The sequence below is a fragment of the Falco cherrug genome, chromosome 1, assembly GCF_023634085.1.
Source record: "Falco cherrug isolate bFalChe1 chromosome 1, bFalChe1.pri, whole genome shotgun sequence".
NCBI lineage: Eukaryota > Metazoa > Chordata > Aves > Falconiformes > Falconidae > Falco > Falco cherrug.
In genome coordinates this window covers 104,273,884-104,295,561 of record NC_073697.1, presented here as the reverse complement: position 1 = coordinate 104,295,561, position 21,678 = coordinate 104,273,884, and the positions used below count along the sequence as shown (strand labels likewise).

The 21,678-nt window shown below is 51.2% G+C and overlaps 2 protein-coding genes and 1 long non-coding RNA gene across 6 annotated transcripts in view; 2 read left to right on the top strand and 1 right to left on the bottom strand.

Moving 5' to 3' along the window:
• Positions 1-7,788, top strand: part of GTF2I (general transcription factor IIi) — a 78,279-nt gene extending 70,491 nt beyond the window's left edge. For 3 of the 4 annotated variants that reach the window (XM_055714154.1, XM_055714148.1, XM_055714168.1), the window contains 4 exons: positions 1,281-1,346; positions 2,776-2,814; positions 5,455-5,529; positions 7,246-7,788. In XM_055714154.1, coding sequence (XP_055570129.1) covers positions 1,281-1,346; positions 2,776-2,814; positions 5,455-5,513 — 164 coding nt within the window. In that variant the 3' untranslated portion in view covers positions 5,514-5,529; positions 7,246-7,788. Of the gene's footprint in view, positions 1-384; positions 1,347-2,775; positions 2,815-5,454; positions 5,530-7,245 lie in introns of those variants that run through there. The other variant, XR_008732816.1, reaches the window with a different exon arrangement.
• On the bottom strand, positions 7,635-13,533 carry LOC129736355 (uncharacterized). The gene is made up of 2 exons (XR_008732818.1): positions 13,288-13,533; positions 7,635-10,932 (listed from the first exon to the last, which is right to left on the bottom strand). It is a non-coding gene; the product is annotated as an uncharacterized LOC129736355 (long non-coding RNA).
• Positions 12,223-21,182, top strand: NCF1 (neutrophil cytosolic factor 1). Its single transcript, XM_005439817.4, has 11 exons — positions 12,223-12,596; positions 13,098-13,178; positions 13,540-13,615; positions 15,056-15,221; positions 15,359-15,414; positions 15,715-15,837; positions 16,367-16,474; positions 17,268-17,385; positions 18,232-18,339; positions 19,949-20,091; positions 20,710-21,182. Exons 1-11 carry the CDS (start codon positions 12,525-12,527, stop codon positions 20,826-20,828), a joined length of 1,170 nt encoding a protein of 389 aa, XP_005439874.2. The 5' UTR covers positions 12,223-12,524; the 3' UTR covers positions 20,829-21,182.
• The last annotated feature ends 496 nt before the right edge of the window (positions 21,183-21,678 follow it).

Genomic DNA, 21,678 nt, shown 5'->3' with positions numbered 1-21,678 from the left:
GGTACATTTACAGAGCAGTGTAAGATTAGCACATGAACTGTGATACAAAACCACAAGATACTGATTTTGTATTTTTTCAGCTGCAGAGTCCCAAAGAGATTTAGGACCTTGACTGAGCAGCAGACTGACATGGGAGTGCCTACATTTTAGGTTCGGATCCACCGCAATGTCAGTTAATAAGCAAGAACTTTCCAGTAGCTGCACAACCGTGTTCCAGTGAAAAATTCTGCAGTCTGCCGAAAGTGTAGCAGTTTAGAGAGGCAGAGTGTAATGACCTGAAATGCTGTGGCCAACTTGGCCATGTTAATGAAATTGTTTGGGGTTGGAAAAAAAGAAGTTGTAGTATTTTCAGTTGCCTAAAATAATTGTGACCTGTTTTTTTAGATCTTCTTTAAGAGAAAAAAACGAAACTGCGAAACGCTGCTGTTACTGTGTCCCTTGTGCCGGGTTCTCTCTGAGCCAGGGTCAGGTTAGAAGTTCAGAGGGCAGGTAACCTGCTGTCATTCCTTTGGCCCGAGCCAGCCTGAGCCTTAGCCACCGGCATCACCGCTTTTGTATCCAGCCACCAGTATATTCCATTTTAATAATTCCAGTATATTCCAGTATGTTAATGTGCTGAGATCTGCGAACTGCAAGCACGAGGTGTCCTCAGGAAGGTATTGTAGCTAGTAACTCACACTGACATGCTTACCGGTCCCGGGCACGCCGTCTTAGGTGGGAAAGGGACCCCTTTGTAAGAGGGGACCTTCCAGGCAGATAAGTGTGTAATAGCGTTTCCAAATAATTCAATTAGAAATGAAAGGAGCTATTAAACTGTTGTCTATTCAGCATGTGTTGGGACTGAGGCTAGCTAAGGGCTGAGTAAGAGCAACACAGGTAATCCGACCGTCTTCCATCACTGGGGGAGCAGGTTGGCCATTAAACATGTGGGGTTTGTCTGTTGTTCGTGTCCGTTAATTATGTTGGAAATGATCTGATATTGATAGACACCAAGGCCAATGACTGAAAGGCTCTGAGCCTGCTGCTTATAGGTACGATGCTTTATTCCTCTTCTGAGGAACATGTGGGAACTTCAAAGGAAGTTTTATGGTGCTTGCAGGCAAGATAGGGAATGTGTTTTCTGTAACAAAAAATACTGAACTGCAACTCAATCACAAGCATCAGTAACCTGTTCGTGCGGCAAGTTTCAGGATTTGCAGATTCAAGAAGTAAGATTGCCCTTGTGTTACATGTGGACCATTGTCATTGTGAAGTTAAACAGTGATCATGTCTACTCTTAGAGCTGATGGAAAAAGCTGAAGCAGAAGCATCGCCAACAGCACCAGCAGCAGCACCAGTACTACCAGGTGATTCAGAGCGCGATGCATGTCCTTGCAGGAGGGGTAGGGTATGGAGTTCTCGATCTTATTGGCAGGTGATACTAGTAGTCGTGTCCTGGGTACACGCTGCTCGTGATGAGCCGTTTTATTTTGACAGATGGTGTTCGACGGTGACTTTTATAGCTATTAAATATTAATAAATTAATAGAAAGAGCTATTGCTTCTGTCAAGCTGTGTCATTGGCGTGTTCATTGATTTGATTTTTGCAGATGATGAGTGAGCTGTGAAGAATGATTAGTAGGGGCAATACATAAAGCAAACTCAGTATCCATTTATTGATACCTGCTTAAGCCAAAGTCTGTGTGCGTCTGAGCCACATGGAAACCTCACTTGGCTGCATATCTCTCTGTGTAACATGTGAGAACCTCGAATGGGGTCTTGATGGAATTTCTGCCTGCTGCAGAGCTCTGTAACCCCTGCTAGACTGTGTCTAGACCGCACACACGTCACCTGTCTTAGTGTGAATGGAGAACTTAGCTTTACGCTATGGGTAGCTAAAGTGAATGTAGTTGGGCGACTTCCATTTGACGCAGTATGGTTCGTAAATGCTCGCAGATCTTTTAAAAACGTGTCTCCCAAACTGGTGTAGTGCAGGAAAGACTTTTGCAATTATCTGGATAAACTGTTACTCAAAGAAACGAGGAGACTAAGAGAGAGCGTTCAATAAACCTCTTGAGAGTAAGGGATGCTTGTATGGCGGAAATAATTACAAAAGAAACTACGAGCTGCTCTGTTTGCGGTGGGAGGCGGTGGGAGGGAGGAGAACGGCTGCTGTGATCAGTGAACCACTGCAGTCTGTCTGTCCTTCACTCACCCACAGTGTTACAGAGGCTGAAGAGCTTGCCCAGCACCTGGCCATCTATAATCCATCAACATAGCGGGGAGAAAAAGCATTATGGAATTAAAACGTATTTTTTGCCCCCTATTCCATGCCTTCTCACTCTCTCCCAAAATACACATACTCACTGTGGAAGACAGTGCTCTAACCAGAAGGGGTGACTTTTTTTTTAAATACTGCTTTATATTTAAGTGGTTTGAGTAAAGCCATTCCAAACTTGATGTATTTCCTGCAAGTGTGTGTTATGTTCTGCCAGGACTTGATATGTCTGCTGCAGTGGGCCAAACTCAGTCAGAAGAGAAAGTTTTAGGTAGTGTAATATAATAAATACTTGGCTATATTCTGGGTGGGGTTTTTTTTGCAGACTGTATAGAATATTACACATATTTCTCCCAGACAAAGCTATTTGAGTCTAATGAGAAGAGAAAAAAATTAGGCATTTTTTTTTCAGGGAAAGCTTAATTGCCATAATTTTTCTAAGATGCTTATCTGATTCATATTGTTGAAACTGTACTCATATTCGTTTGACTGTTGGTTTGTTTTTTTTTTTCATTTAAGAGCCAGCTGAACCAAGCCAAATGGAAGTATCTGTAGGAGGTAAGTGTTTGTCTTCAGCTATTTTCAACAAACATTTTTAAGTAATTGTGAAAAAAGTTGCGTCTTTTTTTAAAGGAGACAGGTCAGTCAAAACAGAAAAGGGCTTTTAGTTGTTCCCAGGACATTTTTTTGTCTGTATTAATATCAGGATGCATCATGTGAAAAACACTCTGCAGCAAAAGTTATTATTCAAATAATTTTACAAAGGAGTTTTGTGAGTTGTTGTTCTTGCTTGGTGAGTCATTACTATATATATAGGCTTTGAGTGATTGCTCATGTCCTGAGCAATGCATCTCGTTATTCAACACTGTAGTTTCCACAATTAATGCAAGTAAACGATTGCCACCATCAGGAACTTTGAATGCCACATTGGCCTGCATGTGCTGTGCAGGGAAGGGGAGTATTGATGTTTCTCAGAGCTTAAGCCCTGAAAAACATCCAACTTTCCTATTGTCCAAGAACATACCGGAGCTGTATCTTTTTCAGCTGTCGATGTATGCAAGACCAAGGAGGCTGTAGATCTTTTACTCCCCTGTGCTTTTGCATGGTCTCAGAGCATTAGGAGCATTGCATGCATTGCATGCAATGGTCTGGGAGCATTAGGAGTGCTGGACTGACCTGAGAATTGGGATGCTGGTGGCTGCTGTGGGCTCGGGTCCTCTAAATGCTGCCTCTGCTATAGTCCCAGCCTGTCAGCACAGCCCGGGGTGGCTGTGGCTGCCTCTGGCGTGGCTGACACAGGGGATGGCAGGTGCTCCGAGTTGGCCAGGCTGCTGCCTTTGTGCCAGCTGGTCCTGGAGGGGCTTTCTGATGTGCCAGCAGTGTAGCCAACAGCCCTGGGGTGGTGGCCGCCGCGCCTCAGTGCTTGTCATCTGAAAACTCTCACCTTGAGTTCATTCCCTAACCCTGCTTGGGTCCCTCCAAAAGAGAAAGCAGCAAATCTCAGCGTTTCCATTCTTCTGTATCCTTTTCCATGGAAATGCCCTTTCCAGTGCCCATTGCTCCTGTTTCCCTGTCAGGTCACTGGGATGACATGCTCAACCAGAACTGCTGCTGGAAGCTCAGGGCCAGGTTCTCCCAGTGCTGGGAGCAGGTCTTTCTTGGAGCATAGATCAATCCTGTTGCAGCGGTCAAAACAAAAAACAGGCGAGTGTTAAGAGCCACGGAAGAGCTGAGCTGCAGATTTTAAGCTCACAGTTATTGAAAGATACAGGGATATTGAAAGATCTGGAACATCAGATGTCTTTGTAATGCCATAAGTATGCAGGATTGCTGAAACTGTGAGATGATGGAGAGAGACAGTTGTTCCTGGGTACCTTCATGCGGAGGAAATCTAGCTATGAGCCTTGAAAGTGATGGCTGTGAAGAAACAGACAAGCATGGGTATGGATTTGTCATCCCAAACTGGATTCAGACCCAGTAACCAGAGGAATGATCTTGAGAAAAGGCATGCAGTTGCTAAAGAACTTCAAATCACTTCAGAGCTAGGCTGGAATGTGTAAAATGATCGTGAAGTGGCTTGGCTTTATAGTGATGAATTACCCTAGCTCTGAATCTTCCAAACAACTTCAGTGGAAAACCAATTTCCTTCCAACATCATATTCTCTGTTTATAAAAAGAACAAGATCAGGCTTCGGGTCATATAGGCAGTGCTATACAGGCACCAGATTTCTTTGATGTACCTCCAAGCATCCCTGTGAACAAAAAAAAGTGAAGATTTTGTAATGAAGTCTCCTGGAAATGCAAAAAATTGTATCAAAAGATGATGAACGCTTCAGCCAAGAAGATAAAATTTCTGTCTCTGTTTTGTTGGGGTTTTTTAAGCATATCATAAAGCCTTCCTATGTGATACTGTGCGTTGAAGAAATAAAATGAGCTAGAGTCAAAATTTGGTTTGGACAGATTAATATAAAATAATGTGGAAGTCTGTATCAAGTTGAGAAGCAGTCCTGCAGATGGGAAAAAAATCTGAAAAATAGTCAGTGCTGTGAAAACAAGAGTTTGGGCAATGAATGTTAATTTACTAAATCACCCAGAAGGCATGACTTGAGCACGAGTAGCTTCAGATGTTGGTAGGTACCTTTGGAAGAGAGCATCTTTAAAAACGTGAAACAGCGATCATGCCTGACGCAGTTGAAGTCAGGAGCTACAGGCTTAACCTGTGAGTGTTTGAAAAGCTTCACCCAGCATCGCGTGTCTGAGGAGGTGGCTGAAGGCAGGAGTGGTGCTGGGGATTGACAGAGCAGGGAGAAGGACTGCAGAGCAGCAGGCAGGGCCAAAACAGTGATGTAGCTGATGTTTTTTCACTGATTATGTGGTGTTGGTGTTTCCTTTTTGGTTTAAGTACCTTTCCAGCCCAGTGAGTCTTTCAGCTGTATAAAAACCCTTTTAAATTTTTATTTCTGTTCTTCAAAAACTAGAGTTCTCTAAGAGCCCAGGCTGCTTTATATTGACATGAATATGGCGATGTCCACAGAATCAGATTGTTGTGAATATATTTTTATTTACTGTTAATATTTCAAGAGGATAAATTAATGCTTTCCATATTTTCATAGGTTTTTACGTACTGAGTACAGCAATAACAACAAAATTGATTGGGAACTTCCCTTTTTTCTTCATTCATTACTGCTTTTTCAACAGATATTACAGAAACAGAAGAAAATTGTCAAATAAAGCAAGAACCAGACCCAACGTGGTAGACTTCATCAACACTGGGTAAAAGAATTTACTGTTTCTTGAACTCAGCACCTGTCAAGGAGTAACACTTTTATATTTTTGGGTGGGGAGAAGAGGGCTGAGATACAGGACTGAATGCCAGAAGGCACCAGTCCTTTACTTACGAATTAATTTATTTGTCTCAGTTCTCACCTGTAAAACGTAGAATGTTTTCCCTACCTTATCCAAATACAACGTAAAACATGCAGTGTGCACATTGATGAGGCAGACAGTCCTGGGAAAATGTGGCCTGTAAATAAAAACGGGTGATGGTAATGACATATTTCAGAGGCAGAGTAAAGGAAAACTTAGGGAATTAGTGTTTACGAAGAACTCTGAGATAGTTGTGTGAAAAAGCATTATTATTCCTGGTAAAGCCTGTATATTTCCAAATTGTAGCTGGGCAGGAAAAGCTCTTCACTACGATTGCAGCGTTGTCTGAGCTTGGGATGCTTGGTAAAGCTAATAATCGTGATGGCAAACCCGTTTCCTTTGAAAGATTTTTTTCTTTTCCAGTTAACTTTTATGAAAAGCTTCGTTTCATTTACATTGCAAAAATGTCTGAATCTTTCTCTTATACTATTCTTAACTTCACTCATTCCTAAAAATGGCAATTTGGTGGAGGTGGAGAGCAGTGCCGGTTATGCCGTCACGTCACCAGATATAATAGGCTGACCCCCACGGTCGTGTCTGTGCTTCGTTCAGAGAAAACGGCAATTTTAAGCTATCACAGCTCTGTATTGAGCTTTTTGTTCGTATTCCCAACCGAATATTTTCCTCATGCAGTGTTGGATACGTTAGCAGTTTGATTTGGTTGATACCAAGTTGGATGCATTTGTGTAGTACGCTCGAGCTGTAGCCTGCCTGGCTTTAGTAAGGAAAAGGCAGGGATTCATGCTGGAGACCAAAGCATCTGTGCACCATGCCAGTCCTGGGGACGCAGGCCACCAGCAAACCCCAGCTCTGTCCTTCAGCTCTGCTGGGCTGCGGGTGGGAAGGCGGATTGTCCCAGCAGAGATGCCCGTGGGCTGCACTCCGGGCACCATCCGCTGCTTGGGATGGGGACAGCTGCTTGGGATGGGGACAGCCTCAGCCATGGTCCCCGTCCAGGCAGCATAAGCACAGCCTGGTGCACTGGGGGCTGCTGGTGGCTTCAGGATGAGGGACTGAAGGGGCAAATCCAGAAATGATTTGGTAGAAACTGGGGGAATCTGACATACCAGCATACCCGCTGCTGTGCCCGGAGCGTTGCGAGTGCAGCAGGAGCCTTCCCAAGAAATGGGTGAAGGCTGCTTTGGGAATACTGGTCGTAAAACTGAACACGGTGGGAGAAAATATACTAAAGAAACACTTGATTTGTCATGGGAAGCCCTTCCCCCAGTGGAGGTATAAAAAGCCATCTCAGCTGTCCGTTAAAGGTCACGGAAATCTTGTTGGAGCGATGGCTGCACAACGTGGTGCTGCAGCGGTTCGGAGTTGTGGATGCTTTAGCCCATCCACTGAACTTCTCCTAAAGCAAATATTTGATCTGAATTCTTACAGAGACGGCTCAGGCACACATCTAATCTCGTATTTAGTGAGAGCAATATTCAGCTTCCACATGCTTTCTGAATCTAGGCCTAAAGAACTGGCAAAGGTGATGCAAACTGCTCCTATTTGTGATAAGATACAGAGCTGTGATGAAACTAACTCACTTCTGTAATTTTTCTTATCTAGTCACAAGCATCCGTTTCTGAGAAGAGCCTGCCGGGACTGTCTTGAGCTGTGTAATATAACTGTATAAGAGAAGTACCTTCTATACAAACCCTTTTTGTACTTTTAGATAGAAATGTCTACTTTTTCAGCAGTTCTGTGAATTGACTTAAAGCAAAGAATGACTGTAGATTTGGAATGGCTGGTTTTACTTCAGAATATGTTATAAGGACTAAATTTCATGCAGCAATGCTGGGGAGATGACAGGGATTAAAATCAACAGGGACTTAACAGAGGCTGTCTGCATTTCCCAATAAAGCTGAATTTCGCCATACCTGAATGCATCTTAGCTTTTCTAATGAGGAAAAATTCCTGCAAGTAGTTCAGTTTGTTAGTTTTACTTTGGGGGGGGCGGGGGGGGGGGGGGAGAAATCATTACTTTTTGGTTCTTACTCCTTTAATGGCTGACTGGACAATAGTATCTGTATATTTGAACTAATTTTTCCTATGATATCTATCACAATTCATATGTTTTTTCATAAATAAAAGATAAACTGGTTCACTTGACCGTTAGTACGCATTAATGAGATGGACTGTGAAATGGTCAGTATTTCAGTGTGTGGATTAGGAACCAATTTAAATTAAACCCTGTTATAGTTTGTTCGATTAATGCAAAGTAGTAAGTGCATATGTTACCAGAATATCACACGCTTTATATATGGTGGGTCTGGTCTCGCAGTCCTAACATAGGCAAAACTCGCATGGACCTGTGCGAGAGCTTTTCTCCTGAAGGCTGTGGGGGATGCCCTTCTGTTCATCCAGAACTAGTCATGGAAACCTATGCTACAAGCTACTCGTTAAGTCCTACTATGTCAGAAGTTAGGTCCCCTACAGCCCTGGTTGCTCCCCACATCACCTAGAGACTCATGTATGCATTTTAAGTTTCACAAACCTCTTACATAAGAGATGTAAAGCGCTGGCTATATGATAAGCTCTATAGAGAAGATGCAGATTATTGTAAAGGTTTCTCTTTTATTGGCATGAGTTTGGGCTGACTGCATTATGCGCAAATGGTAAACTTGATGCCCTGATGAAGAAATAAAGACCTTCCTGATGGTTTTCATGACTGTCCCATATTTTACAACGAATCAAGCTGTGGCAGTAGTCCTGTAGGCAGGTAGAACATGCTGTAGCAAAGTTCTTTGTTCCAGCAAAGGAAGCAAGTTCCAGTCATGCCTTTCAGACAGGAATCCAGCCCGGGGGAGGGTGAGGTGGTTGTGTCTTCAAGGAAGATTTCCAAGGCTTAAATTCAGTTGGGTGCAGCATCTGTTCCCTGGGAGCAACCTGAAATTCAGCAGGTGAATTTGGAGCAGCACACACCTGCCATTCCAGAGGCGAGGGAGAGCTGTAGGATGAGTCCCCGTGTTTTCACAATTGCTCCGTGCAGATAAAAGTGCTCCGGATGAGCTGTCTGGGCCTCGTGCTGCTGCTGCTGGCCGTAGGAGCAGGGTGAGCTCCGTGCCGAGTCATTTTGAAAACGCTCATCCCAGTTGTCCCTTCCATCTTTCCAGATGGGAAATGGAGCTGGCCGATGGAGCGCTGCCTTCCTGCCTCGGCAGACCCGTGGGAGCGAGCCCGTTAACTCAGCCCCGTGGGTCCTGTCCCAAATTATACCTGCTGACCTATTTTGCTGATGATGACTTGGGTAGACATGCTCCGTTAACGTACCTTCATAAACGGGTTGTTATCAGGGCAACGGGCAGTTCTGCGATTGCTGCTCCGAGTGTTTCCAACGGGGAAATGAGTTCACGCAACTTTCCCTGGGCTCTCGGCTTCCCCTTGAAAAAAGCAGAAGGATGGTCCATCCCTTCTTCACCTGCAGCTGCCCCCCCAGCCAGGCTCTGTATTATTGCTGGTGTGGCTGTTGGTGCTCACTCCAACCGAGGGTGAGGCGTCACCAGCAGAAAAAATGGTGAAAATTAACTAAATCCAGGCTCCTGCCTTGCCAGGTAGCTAACAACAGAGCGCCGACCTCCTGCAACGTGGCGTGCAGGAGCTAAAACAAACCAAACAGTGGTTTGGTGCATTGGTTTTACTGATGCAATGGTTTTACTGGAAGGACTGGAATCCTTATGTGATGATGCTGGGAGTTGGCGTGGTGGTGTGCGTTGTGTCCGTCTGCTGCTGGGCTTGCAGTAATGCTGTCAGCATTCAACACTGAAGGATCTTTTTGGTCTCGGACATTTTGAGTTATATCCAGTAGAGAGAAATTAGACTGACAAAATAATAGCACCAATATTTATACCTTCCAAATAGCAATTTTATATTAAAAATATCTATATAGTTCTAATAGGTAGCAAACTTGGAAGATGTTGACCATGTATGAAAATCTCACTCGTTTCCAAACTAGTAATACGTGAGGTGTGTCACTGTTTGGGTATTGAGTGACAATGCCCTAAAAAACCTTGGCTGTACTAACAAGTAAATAAATAAAATTGCAACAACTTAACAGAGCTCTGAATATGGTTTTTTTTCTTCCACGTGGTGGTGAAGTAGCAGACCAGTATTTATTCCCCGTGTTTTCCTGACCTTTAGGAGCCTGTCCTGTGCCTTGGGCTGGCTCCTTTCTCCTGAACAGGAATGTTGGACCCCAGTGGTGCAAGATCCAGGGTGCCCGTGGCAGAGCCCCATGTTCCCTGGGTACGGCACACCAGCTTTTTCGGGTCCTGCACCTCTGTTGTGTGTTTTCCCTTGGGATTTGAAGTTTTTGCACCTATGAAACTTGAGCCCTTTCTCCTTGGTTTCTTCTCCTAGCTGCCCTCCACGGCAGGCTGCTGAGGAAGAGGGCAGATGTCCAGTTTTGTGTGATTTTTGCCCCGGCTGTTGGAGCGTGTAGTACTAAAGAGATTTAGTACTGACTGACACGGGAGTGCCTGCCTTGTAGGTGCAGATCCATCACAGTGTCAGTTTAAGAACTTTCCAGTAGCTGCACAACTGTGTTCCAGTGAAAAATACTGTATTCTGCCAAAAGTGTAGCAGTTTAGAGAGGCCGAGTGTAATGACCTGAAATTCTGTGGCCAATTTGGCCACATTAAGGAAACACAGACGTGACATGAGCAGGGCCTCCCTTGGCTCTGGATTTGAATTAAGCTTAAAAAAAAAAAAAAAAAAAAATGACATTTTGAACAGAATTAGAGTGGAGTTCCTTTCTTCAGCTTTTACTTTCTAGGAGGTTTTGGTACTACTTTTGGGTGGAACACTGCAGAAAAGCGGGTAGTCCATTCGCCTGAGGAATTAACCCCCCTCGTGCTTCATCTTCCATGGCTGTGGTTGAAATCCATCCCCTCGGGTCCCGTGTCTGCTGTTCCAGGGGCTGTGGGAGCTGCTCCAGCTCGCAAAAGCCAGGTCCTGTATTCAGATGCCAGCCTTGTTTCCCAGAACATGAATCAGCTCCTGACCTCCATAACCCCAGCTTGTTTATCAGATGCGTCACCTCCAAGAGTTTTCTTCCAAAATTAGGACCTCTTGACACCTACTAACGCTGTGAGTGTTGGTGGAAGCTGAGCTGTGTCTCAGACGGCGTCTCGCTCTGCACCAGCCCCTCGCCGGCGGTGAGATCTACCATGCTTCATCTCATTTCTCACATCACAAGACGAGGAATGAGGAAACGGGAAGAAACGGTGAATTAAGCGGTTTCCAGTCACACACTGTCTGTAAAGCAGTTTTAAATTTAGTACAAACAATTGTCATTACGAAATTAGCTTTCATGACAAAGTTGGTGGGGTTCTGTATAAGCAGCAGCGATCTGGCCGTCAGCAAAGGAAGATCCAAACCGCCCTCGAGGTCTTTTTTTTATATTTTGGTTGTATAATTTTGCCTTGCATACAGGGAAGTCCCCATGTTAAGATAAGAAGAAACCGAATGTAAATGACCATGCTTCTGATCTCAACAGCTACAAAGTGCCATACTTGAGATTCAGAGCAAAGCTACAGTTAGTGTTTGATATTTTTAATGCAGCCAGAGCAAGCTTTTGTCTTTGCAGCTCACAAGGGCGGGGGGGCTGGCCCTGTGGCAGGGTTTGCTGGTGGTCTCCGTGGGGAGAGCCCGTCTTGGCTCCGCGGGTGCCTTGGGGCTGCTGCCTCACTGGGCAGGGTGGCTCCAGCCCCAGATGTGGGGGGTCTGGGCTTGCTCCGGTGAGCAGCGCTGCGCCTGAGCATGGGCTCCGGGGGGGATGGAGTGGGGGATGGGGCCGAGGCCTCACAGCTCATCCCCAGCATCCCTTGGAGAGCGGGTCCCAGCAGCGCTGGCAGCCCTGTCATTGAGGGTGGCCTCGCTGGGGACGAAAGTGCTGCTGGGTGCCCCTGTGCCTGTGAGCAGTGTAGGACCGGTGAGCGCAGTCCCTGTGGCCCTTCAGGCCTTTCTGCTCAGAGCCGGGGGAGGAGGAGGATGCTGTGCTGCCATTTCAGAGGGGCTTTGCAAGGGACCCTTGTGCTCTCCCAGTGGCAGGTGGGGGTCCATCTGCAGCCCACCCTGGGCTTCCCCTATGCCTGGGGTCCCTGTGCCCGGCGCTTTTGGGCAGCCCCTGTACCCAGTGAGCACTGCAAAGCAGTGAGGGGACCTGGGGCTGGCTCAGGTCCTGGGGTGGCAGATTTTGGGGAAGCAGCAGGTGGCTGAAAGGAACTGGTGATGCAAGGGCAGGAGCTCTTGCACACATGGCCTGTGGCTGCCACGTCCTGCCTGCACACCGTGCCCCAGCGTCCCTGCCTGCCCTGGAAGCACAGGGTGGTCTCCCATCCCTACAGAGGATGGTGCTGCTGTCCCAGGGCTTGCGGAGCACGTTACGTGCTTCATCCAGCCCATCCAGCTCTGCCTGAGAGGGTGAAGACTCCTCTGATTGCCATTGCCAAGGCACTTTGTCCCCCACCCTCTGCGAAACAGGGGCTGTAGCACCCTGTGCCACCACCGGCGCAGCGGCAGCCATCAGAGGGTCCACTTGGCTATGGGGGCAGCCGGCCTGGCCCTGGCCCTTCACTGTCCTCTGGCTGCAGAGGTGCCCCCAGGGCATCCCCGAGGTGTCCCTGCTGCCTGCCTCCTCCCAGCCCTGGAGCTGCTGGAGGGCCGGGCTGGAGACTCCCAACGGGAAGCACCGACTCAATACAAACCACAGCGGGTAAACAATTACGGGTGCGATTGCAACGGGGCCTTCCGCTTTCCTGGCAGCTTTATCAGCGAAGCGGAGCTGGGCGAAGGCAGAGGGGAGGTAGGCACAGGGGTCGGCGCAGGACGCGTGGCTGGGAGCAGCTATGGGGGAGGCCTTCATCCGGCACATCGAGCTGCTGGGCTATGAGAAAAGGTTTTTCCCCAGCCAGCACTATGTGAGTATGCGGCGACCTTCCAATGAGCTGAGTAGTGAGGACTGGACGGAGTAAAAAGCCTGGCCAGCAAATTTCTTGAGATAAATGTGACTGAGGGGCTGAGAGCATCCTTTTTTTTAGGGGGGCAGTCCTGGCTGACAGCGTGAGCTGGAGGCAGCCAGGGGCTAAAATGTCTTGAACACACAAGATTTTGGGCACCTCCTTTGCAAGCTGTTGATTACTTTGCAGGTTTGAAAAGGGCTTTTCCCTCTTTGATTCCCACCCATCTGCATGTTTGTGTCCCCTCTCCATCCCTGCCCAGCTTCCCTAGCACCCAGCTCACTCATCACCTGAGCAAAAGCTACTTGCGTTGGGGTGGTGGAAGAAAAAGATGCAGTTTATCCGAAATTGAACTGTCTGGGGGGTATGGGGGGTGGGGGGTGCTCCCTGGGGTCCCTGGCACAGCGGGGTGCAGGGTCCCACTTGCCCACAGAGCTGCAGTGCCTCTGCTTTGCCCCTCAGGTCTACATGTTCCTGGTGAAGTGGAATGACCTCTCCGAAAAGGTCGTCTACCGCCGGTTTACCGAGATTTACGAGTTCCACGTGAGTTGTCCCGGGATGGGCACCAGCCCCCGGCTCAGCACACCAGGGCAGGGGGTGGGAATAAAAAAAGAGGAGGCTGAAATCCAGCTGGAATTGCCCCAGAACAAACCTGGCTCCAAGAGGCTCCTGGGTCCCAGTGCTTCAGTCTCCTTCACCCTTCATTTGCCTCTTGAAGCTGGGGGGTGGCTCCGTGCTCCCCTGGCAGATTTCTCCCAGTGCGAGGCACAGTGGCTAGGCAGCACGTGGCTGTGGCAGCGGGGCAAGTGCCGGCAAAGGGGGTGAAGCCACTGGCAGAAGAGTGGGTGCCACAGGGGGATCCCCCGGTGCCATCCTCACGGCTGTGCCTGGTCCTGCTCCGCAGAAAGCACTGAAGGAGATGTTCCCCATCGAATCCGGGGACATCAACATGGAGAAGCGGATCATCCCACGCTTGCCAGGTGAGGGGCAGACGCCAGGGCTGGGGGGTGAAATAGAAATTGCAGCTGGTTGGGAAATTCCCCGGCGGGCTGAGCTCTGCCAGCTGCCTCCCACGCAGGTGCTTGATGCAATCTTTGTTCCTGCCCACTGGGCTTGAAATCAAAACCCCAGAAAGGTCTGAGCATCAGCGGTGGTTACTCCCAACACTCACAGCCCCGCAGACCCCATCCTTCCAACCCGAAGGCTGGGCACCCCACAAACACATACCACAGCATTGGCTGGAACCCCTGGCTGGTGCAAAGGGTCTGGCTTTGGAAAGCCTGAGCCGAGCTGAGCTGAGCTGAGCCCTTCTCCGGTGACAGCATCACTGGGATTGGTTTTAGTGGTCTTATGGCAACACAGTTATTTTGTAAGAGGAAACAATGCAACATGTCTTCAATGGCAGGGAATGAACTCCTGATACAAAGAGCTGATGTTTTGTCCCCATGCAAGGTGCAGGTCAGCAAAATTCCCCCTTTTATTTAATTTCCTGCTTTAACGGAGGGAGGAAGGAACATGAGAAATAGCTGCAGGTTGTGGTCGACACCTCTCGAGGAGGAATAAACATGCTCCACACAGCAGTGCAGGTGCTGTGTTTGGGGGGCTCCCCTTGGGGCTGGACTAACACTGCCATGCCGGGACCCTTCCTACATGCTGCCGCTGCCATGCCGCGGCTGTCCGGAGCGTCCCTGTCCTGTCTGGGGAAGTGAAAGCACCGGGGATGAGACAGGCGTCAGACTGCTGGGGGGTGTGCCACTGGCCGCACACATGCACCCCGCCATGGGGTGCAACGCTGCTGTGGGTCGGGGCTGCCAGCAGCATTTTGGAGCCCTGGGGTCAAGAGCGGCTGCACCATGGCCAGTGGGATGGAGGAACGAGCATGTCTGCCCCGGCCGCAGGCTAGTCCCTGGAGCCCCAGCTTGTGTCCCAGCAGAGTAAGCAGCTGGGCTTAGCCCAAGCAGAGGAGTGGGAGTTAGCCTGTAACCGACATGGGGCCAAACGAGGACTTTTTCTGGCTGGCGTGAGCTGTGCAAGGGTCCGTGGGCTGCAGGGGACGAGTCTGGCAGCACAGAGCTCTCCGCGCTGCCTGCAGCACCTGGGCTGGGCACAGCCCTGCACTCGCTGCCGGGAAGAGGAACCCGCAGCTGCAGCGCTTCTGCAAACCAGCCCCGGCCCTGCCTCAGCTCCAGCCAGCTCTGCGGGACTGTGCGTGCCCCCCCGGGGGCCGGGGCTGGAGCAGCGAGGGAGGGGACGGGGCCACACTCCCGCAGGGCTGCACCGTATGGGCACCGTGCAGCGCCCTGAAGCCAAATCCACTTGTTTTGGGGGCAAAATCAATGATTCGGAGCAGCCTGCTTGGGAAAGTTGTAAAAACAGTGCGCTTTGTCTGCTTTTTCGGAGTATTTTCCCCTCTTCCCCAGCCCCAAAGTGGTTTGATGGGCAGCGTTCAACTCAGAACAGACAGGGCACGCTGGCCGAGTACTGCTACGCTCTGATCAACCTGCCCCACAAGATCTCCCGGTGCCTGCACGTGGTCAACTTCTTCAAGGTCCGTCACGACGACATGAACCCCGTCACAGACAGCCAGTGAGTCCAGCTGCCTGCCATTCTGGGGGAAATACTGCGTCCCCAGCCCCTGGTGCTGGCAGCAGCCTGCAGGGAGGGCACCGCTGCCAGCGGTGAGGGCTGGTTGCACTGAGCTGCCTTTGCTCTGACCCGGCCAGGATCAAGAAGCCCGAAGTCTTCCTCCTGCCAAAGGATGCCAAGAAAACCCCCACCGGTAAGAGGCATCGGAGGGGTGCAAGCAGCTGCCTTGGCAGCAGCAAAGCCTAGTGGGGAGAGGGGCAGCCATCCCTCGGCGGATGCCTTGACCGAGAGCACAGTCTGTGCCAGAGCTGTAGCTGGGAGGAAACCACAGCCTCAGGGGGGATGAGTCCCTGTCCTGGGATCCAGCTGGTTTGAGACCAGAAGAGGCTGGGAGAGTGCTTTGGGTGGTCCTGGGGCTGCTTTTGGCCTGCCTGAAACAGGCTATTTCTGCGCTGGGGGCTGAGAGAGGGAACGTCTCATTCCTCCCTTGCAGACATCACGGGCCCCATTGTCCTGCAAACATACCGAGCCATCGCCGACTATGAGAAGAGCTCCAAATCCGAGATGGCTCTAAAAGCTGGAGACATGGTGGACGTCGTGGAGAAGAGCGAGAGCGGTATGTGTCCATCCCTCTGGAGAGCCCTCGAGGGCCAGCCCCCTCCTGGCCACCATTTCAGGGGGGATGGGGACTGCCCTTGCCTCTTGCATCCAAGCACAGCATGCGAGTTAGTTACGCTGGTGCATGAGTTAAAGGGTGGGCGGTTGTATCAGGATCTCCTGATGGAGAGGAGAGGCTCAGAGCAAATGCAACCAGCAGCACTGAACCTCTTGGTGCTTTTTGTCCCCTTGGGACATGTTTCATACTGAGATGGAGCCACATGACCATCGGTTTTGGCCGGGGAGGGTGTGGGGCGATCCTAGAAAACTGTGCAACCTCCTCACATGCCTGTGAGGTTTCCTGCCCAGGAGGAAACAGGATGAATCGGCCAAGCTCCCTGGTTGCACCGTGTAAACAGAGACTGGCCCCAGCATCATCCCTTCCTCCCAGGCCACATGGGTGCCCACGCCTACCCCAGCCAGGGACCAGCACCCCCATGGTGCCCCCACAACATCCCCACTCTCGCCCATGGCCGCTTTCCTTGCAGGCTGGTGGTTTTGCCAGTTGAAGAACAAACGGGGCTGGGTGCCAGCTGCCTATCTGGAGCCGATGGATGGTCCTGATGAGTCTGAAGAGCAAGAGCCCAACTACGCAGGTAAAATGTGTGCACTGGAGAACAGCCCACCACAGCTCCCCGCTGGGAGGGTTCATTGCAGGGCCCCCGCTGAGCAGGACCACTGGGCAGGGACATGTTGCTGCAGGGACTGCCAGGAAGGATAAATCTCATGGTTTGTGGCCCCGGTGTCAACCTCAGGAGCTTCCTATGACCTGCAGCTCAGCATTAGATGCTTGTTTTGGCTGATCACAGATGCACGTGTTTGTCCAGCGGCTGTTCTGAGCTAGCTGGGTGAGTGCTGAGTTGCTGGGTTAGCAAAGGAGCATGGTGCAGCATCTGAACCAAAGCGCAGGTTTTCCCTAGCTCTTGGCTTCCGTGCTGTCCTTACCAGCCCTCCCCATCACCCCACCGTGACAGTGGGGCCTTATTATGTGCAGCAGGGGGAGGATCCTCAGACCCATGCCGATTGCTCTCTGGGCTGCTGCTTCGTGGTTTTCAAAACACTGCAACAGACTCTATTAGCGCAACACTTCCTTCTTCCTCATTTAACCACCTGAATTATAAACATACTCTTCAGCAGAGACCGGGGTGCTTCCACTATTTGCATCTACCGGCTTCCTCCTGCACTGGTGCTGGAGGGGCTGGGATGAGCCACAGGCACTGACAAGGCTGGGGGAAGCCTGAATCTGAACTCAGAGACCTGAAGCACCCTGGCTCTTGCCTAAAATGTAGGGTAGATGCTCTGGTGCCTCCTCTCCTGAGGGGCTGCAGAGGCTGAGCCCCCTCCCTGGGGGTGGTAGCACACAACCCCCTGACCCGATTTTGTGCACAGGTGAGCAGTACGTTGTCCTGAAAAGCTACACAGCTGTGGAGGAGGACGAGCTGACCCTCCAGGAGGGCAACACCATCGAAGTCATCCACAAGCTCCTTGATGGCTGGTGGGTTATCAGGTGAGAGATGCCAAGAACAGATCAGGCAAGTGGGATTCGCGCAGAGGGAAGGGATGTGCCAGCAGTTCTCCACACTGGAGCTGTGGAAGCCGTGGATCCTTGGGTGCTGATGCCCAGCACTTCCTTTTGCAAGACTGCTTCTGGTAGCTTGTGGCTTTGTCAAATGTTAAACATCACAGCTGGGGCTTCCTTGGCTGGGGGCTTCAGAAATACCCAGGAAGGAGACAGATGGAGAAAAAAAAAAAGTATCTGTTATTTTACCTCTAAGTATTCTGGCACGATTTGCATTGCAAACCCTCAGTTTTCACCCCAGCCCTGGCCTGCCCTGCAAACTCAGGCTTTCCCAAGGGGAACCCCAGCTGCATTTGTGCTCCGGAGAGTCACAGGTTGCGTGTTCACAGCAGGGCACAGCGTGGCTGCAAACCCTGGGGACCCCCTGCCCCAGCCTGTGCCTGGGCGGGTGACCAGGAGATCTGATGTTTGCAGGTGTGCTGGGCTGGGGGGGATTGGGCAGGGGGCTGGGGGGGGGGGCGGTCTGGAGCACACAGCAGCCAGGTAGGCTGGCAGGAGGCCCTGAGCAATGCTTCAGGAGCCCAGCAAAACCCCTAGGGGAGATAATACGACCCTTCAGCTGTGAGCCATTGCTCTGCCTGCTACCTACTCCTTTTGGGACTGACTGCAGTCTTCCAGGGAGAGCCACAAGTACACAAGGTGGGGGGGACAGTCAGAGCTCCCCTTGCTGCAAGCAGCATGGGAACTCACCCAGCACCATCTGGGGACAGGCGTGAAGATGTGGTGGTTGCAGAGCCACAACTGCAAGCAATGTCACTTTGTGTTGCACTGCAGGAAGGATGAAACCACGGGTTATTACCCCTCCATGTACCTGCAGAAAGCCGGGGAGACAAACCCCTCTGCGAAGAGTGAGCTGAGGAACCGGAGCGCTCCTCCACGGAGGTAGGAGAAGCCCTGGGTGGCCGGAGGGAGGACTAAAGCTTTTCTTCGAGGGTGGTGAAGTGAAACCAGCCCGTGATTTGCCATGTTCCTTGCTTGCCTTGGCAATGAGGAACTGCCCAGGAGAGCTGTGAGCAGGGCAAAGACAGACCAAGAGAAGGAGGCAGATCCTGCAGAGCTGCAGCAAAAATAGCATTGTGCTCCCTGACTTGCACAGCGGGGGAGGCACCCCAGCATTTCTGACGCAGGGCTGCATGATCCTTGCTCCAACAGGTCCTTCAGCGAGGCGTATTTCTCCTTGTCCTTCTGCAAAGTTTCTTTTCTGGGCTAATCTCATTTAGTTTTCAAATTGGCCTTTTTTCTTATTTCCTAAGTGCATCCACTGAACCTTTGAGAAGCGAGGAGAGATTTGACTAATCAGAGTTGCCAAATGGCCTAATCTGATGGGAGGATTTGAGCTAATGGAAGGGATTTTATTTTGATTAAAAAGATAAAAAGCAATACTAACTCATTAATTCCAAAGCAAAGAAAACTGCCAGGAAGGGCAGAGCTTGCCACTATCTTTTCTTGCCTGCAAGAAAACACCGCAGCCTGACTATAAAATCTCTCAAAATCCAGCTCTGCTGGAGCACGGGTTGAGTGTGAGACAGTGTCAAATGGCCCAGATCCACGTATTTGGATGCAGCGATGCTGACTGACCCTTGGGGAGGGGAGGTGGCCGGTTGCAAGGCCAGTGACTTGCCCCCCCTGTGCACGCATGTCCCCGTGGCACTGGTGACGGCAGCCAGCTGAGCCCTGTGCAATGGCGGTGACCTGCTGCTGTGGGCAGGAGCTGGCTACGAAATGGGGCGCGTGGCCCCACCAGGGAGGGGCTGAAGGCAGAGGGGCACGTTGCCTTGAGCAGGGCAGGATGATGCCGTGTGGTGGACATCAGGAGCCACCTGGCTTATGCCCTGGTAGTGAAGACAAAGTGGTGGCATTCGTCTGCCTGTCGGGACAGCTGTGACACTGGGGGTTCCCCTGCAGCAGCGTGCTGCCCTACAGCCCTGGGCTGCTCAGCCTTTCACTTCTCTCAGCAGTTTCTCTGTTGTGGGTTCAGCACTGCATGCTGACACATACCCTGCGCTCTATTCCCCTCGCCCAGGGACTGATCCTGGGCATCAGGGAGCCATGCCAAACCCCACACAGGGGTCTGGGTGTTGCAGCCAGTATAGATGCTGTATGTCCATTTGTCAAAGAGCTATAGATCACTTCCATGAGCTTTCTGGGATAAACCTCACGCCCATCTCGTCCTTCCAACCTTATGCCCAATCTACCTCGCCACTCCCATCATCACTTTCCAGGCTTGTGCTCAGGCTTCACCCTTCAGAATTTGCTTCCAAAGCAGCACTCCAGCTGCCTCCTAACGCGCTGTACATCCATGTCCCACCTACAGCTGCCCTTGAGGGCTGGCATCCACCTGCTGCCTTCCACCAGGCAAAACCAAAAAGCAGCTGTTGGGGTCTGGGTGAGGCACAGAAGGAAGCGTGGAGGGAGAAACCTGGGCAAGTAAGTGTGTGGTGTGAGAGCTGCTGGCACGAAAACTGGAAGTTTTGTTTCTAACTCGCTGCAGATCCACCATCCGAAATGCGAAGAGCATCCACAAGCAGAGACGGAAGCAGATCAGCCAGGAGACCTACAGGAGGAACAGCAAGAAGTACATCCAGAGCCGGAGGAACATGAAGGAAAACTTCCAGAACAAGGCCAACGTCATCAGTAAGTCCCAGCGGGGCTATTACCCTGGGCACAGGCTGAATCCCCACAAGCATGGCCGTGCCCCAAGTCACACCTTGCCTGTCCACCCTTTTCCTATGGAGCAAGTGTCTGTGGGGAGGAACTTCTTTTCAGTGAGGTTTCTTACTCTCAATGAGGTTATAGGTCTGGTAGAAAAGAGCAGATGTGGTCCTGGTGGGAGGTCGGCCCACATTTAGGACCTGCACTTTCCTCCATGCCCCCCACCTCACCCGTGCTGCTCTTACGTTACCGTTATCACATACATTCGCTGTTGGCAAAGCACCTAGAGGGAAGGGTTGCATGAAGAAGGCAGCTGCTACGGAGGTAGAAGCTTTAGGTCTGGTAATCCCCATGCCAGACTGGTGACCTGCCCAAGGGACAGCAGCTCCTCACGCAGCCCTAGAGCTGGGCTTCCAGCAGGCTCCTGACTTCCAGGAGCTTCCATGAGCTCCTGACCTCATGGAGGCCATCACTGGCAGCTGAGGCAGGAGGCAAGCCAGGAGCTTTGGTGGCCATTCCATAGGAAGCTTTTGAGCGCTGACATGCAGGTGCTGGGTCACGGAGAGCTCTGACCCACCCGTGCATCTGCTTTACCCGCAGCTGAGAAAGACGAGCGAGAGGAGAACAAGCCCAAGGCTCAACCTGCGGTTCCTCCGCGCCCCAGCAAAGACCTCATCCTGAACCGCTGCACTGAGAGCACCCGCAGGAAGGTCCTGTGAGGCCTTGGACCCCCGCGGCAGCCGATGCCGTCCCTCCGCCAGCTCCCATGCAGCCGCGATGGGGGCTGGACCAGGGGATGACAGGGTCGGGGTCGGATCAGGGGATGCCAGGGTCGGGGCCTGATCAGGAGCTGCTGGGGTCAGGGCTGGACCCGGGGCTGCCAGTGCCCATCTCCATCCCCCACCGTGCCAAGCTGAAGATGTCCAAAGGGCACCATGAGGAGGGACCAGTCCTCTGCCCGCTCCTGGGGGCTGGAGCCTCCGCAGCCACCAGGCACCCCTCACCACTAGACCCCCTATTTGTATTTTGAATTATTTTGCGTTTTTCATCAATAGAGACACTTTGAAGCTGTATTTCAGAGTTTTCCGGGACGGCTGGGTAGCGCGGGCAGCCTGGCAGCAGGGACGTGTTTACCCGTGGGGGGCTGGGCAAGGGTCTCTTGCGAAATGTGCGGACGGGGGGATAGTCAGTCAAGGGAGGTGAAAGGACAGCAGCTTCCCCCCGGGAGGAGGCTGCTTCACCCCTCCTAGGGGAAACTGGGCTGGGATGTGGGACATGGTGTCTGCCAGGTGGGGTAGGAGCCATGGGGCAGGGTGGCTGCCCCAAAGTGGCAGCTGGGTGTGAGGGGTCTGGGGCTGGCGGCAGGGCCCCTGGGGCTGCCAGGCTGTGTCAGGGTCTCCATTTGGGTCTGGGTCTCCATTTGGCTCTGGGTCAAGGTCTGGGTCTGGGCTTGGGTTTGGGTCTGGGTCTCCATTTGGATCTGGATCAGGGTCTGGGTCTGGGTCTGGGCTTGGATTTGGGTCTGGGTCTCCATTTGGATCTGGATCAGGGTCTGGGTCTGGGTCTGGG

Excerpts from the sequence above, each read along its gene's own strand:
- NCF1 (XM_005439817.4), top strand. The coding sequence starts at position 12,525 with ATGGGGGAGGCCTTCATCCGGCACATCGAGCTGCTGGGCTATGAGAAA. Across the intron at positions 16,475-17,267 it reads GCAAGAGCCCAACTACGCAG|GTGAGCAGTACGTTGTCCTG; the intron begins GTAAAATGTGTG and ends TTTTGTGCACAG. Across the intron at positions 20,092-20,709 it reads GAACAAGGCCAACGTCATCA|CTGAGAAAGACGAGCGAGAG; the intron begins GTAAGTCCCAGC and ends CTTTACCCGCAG.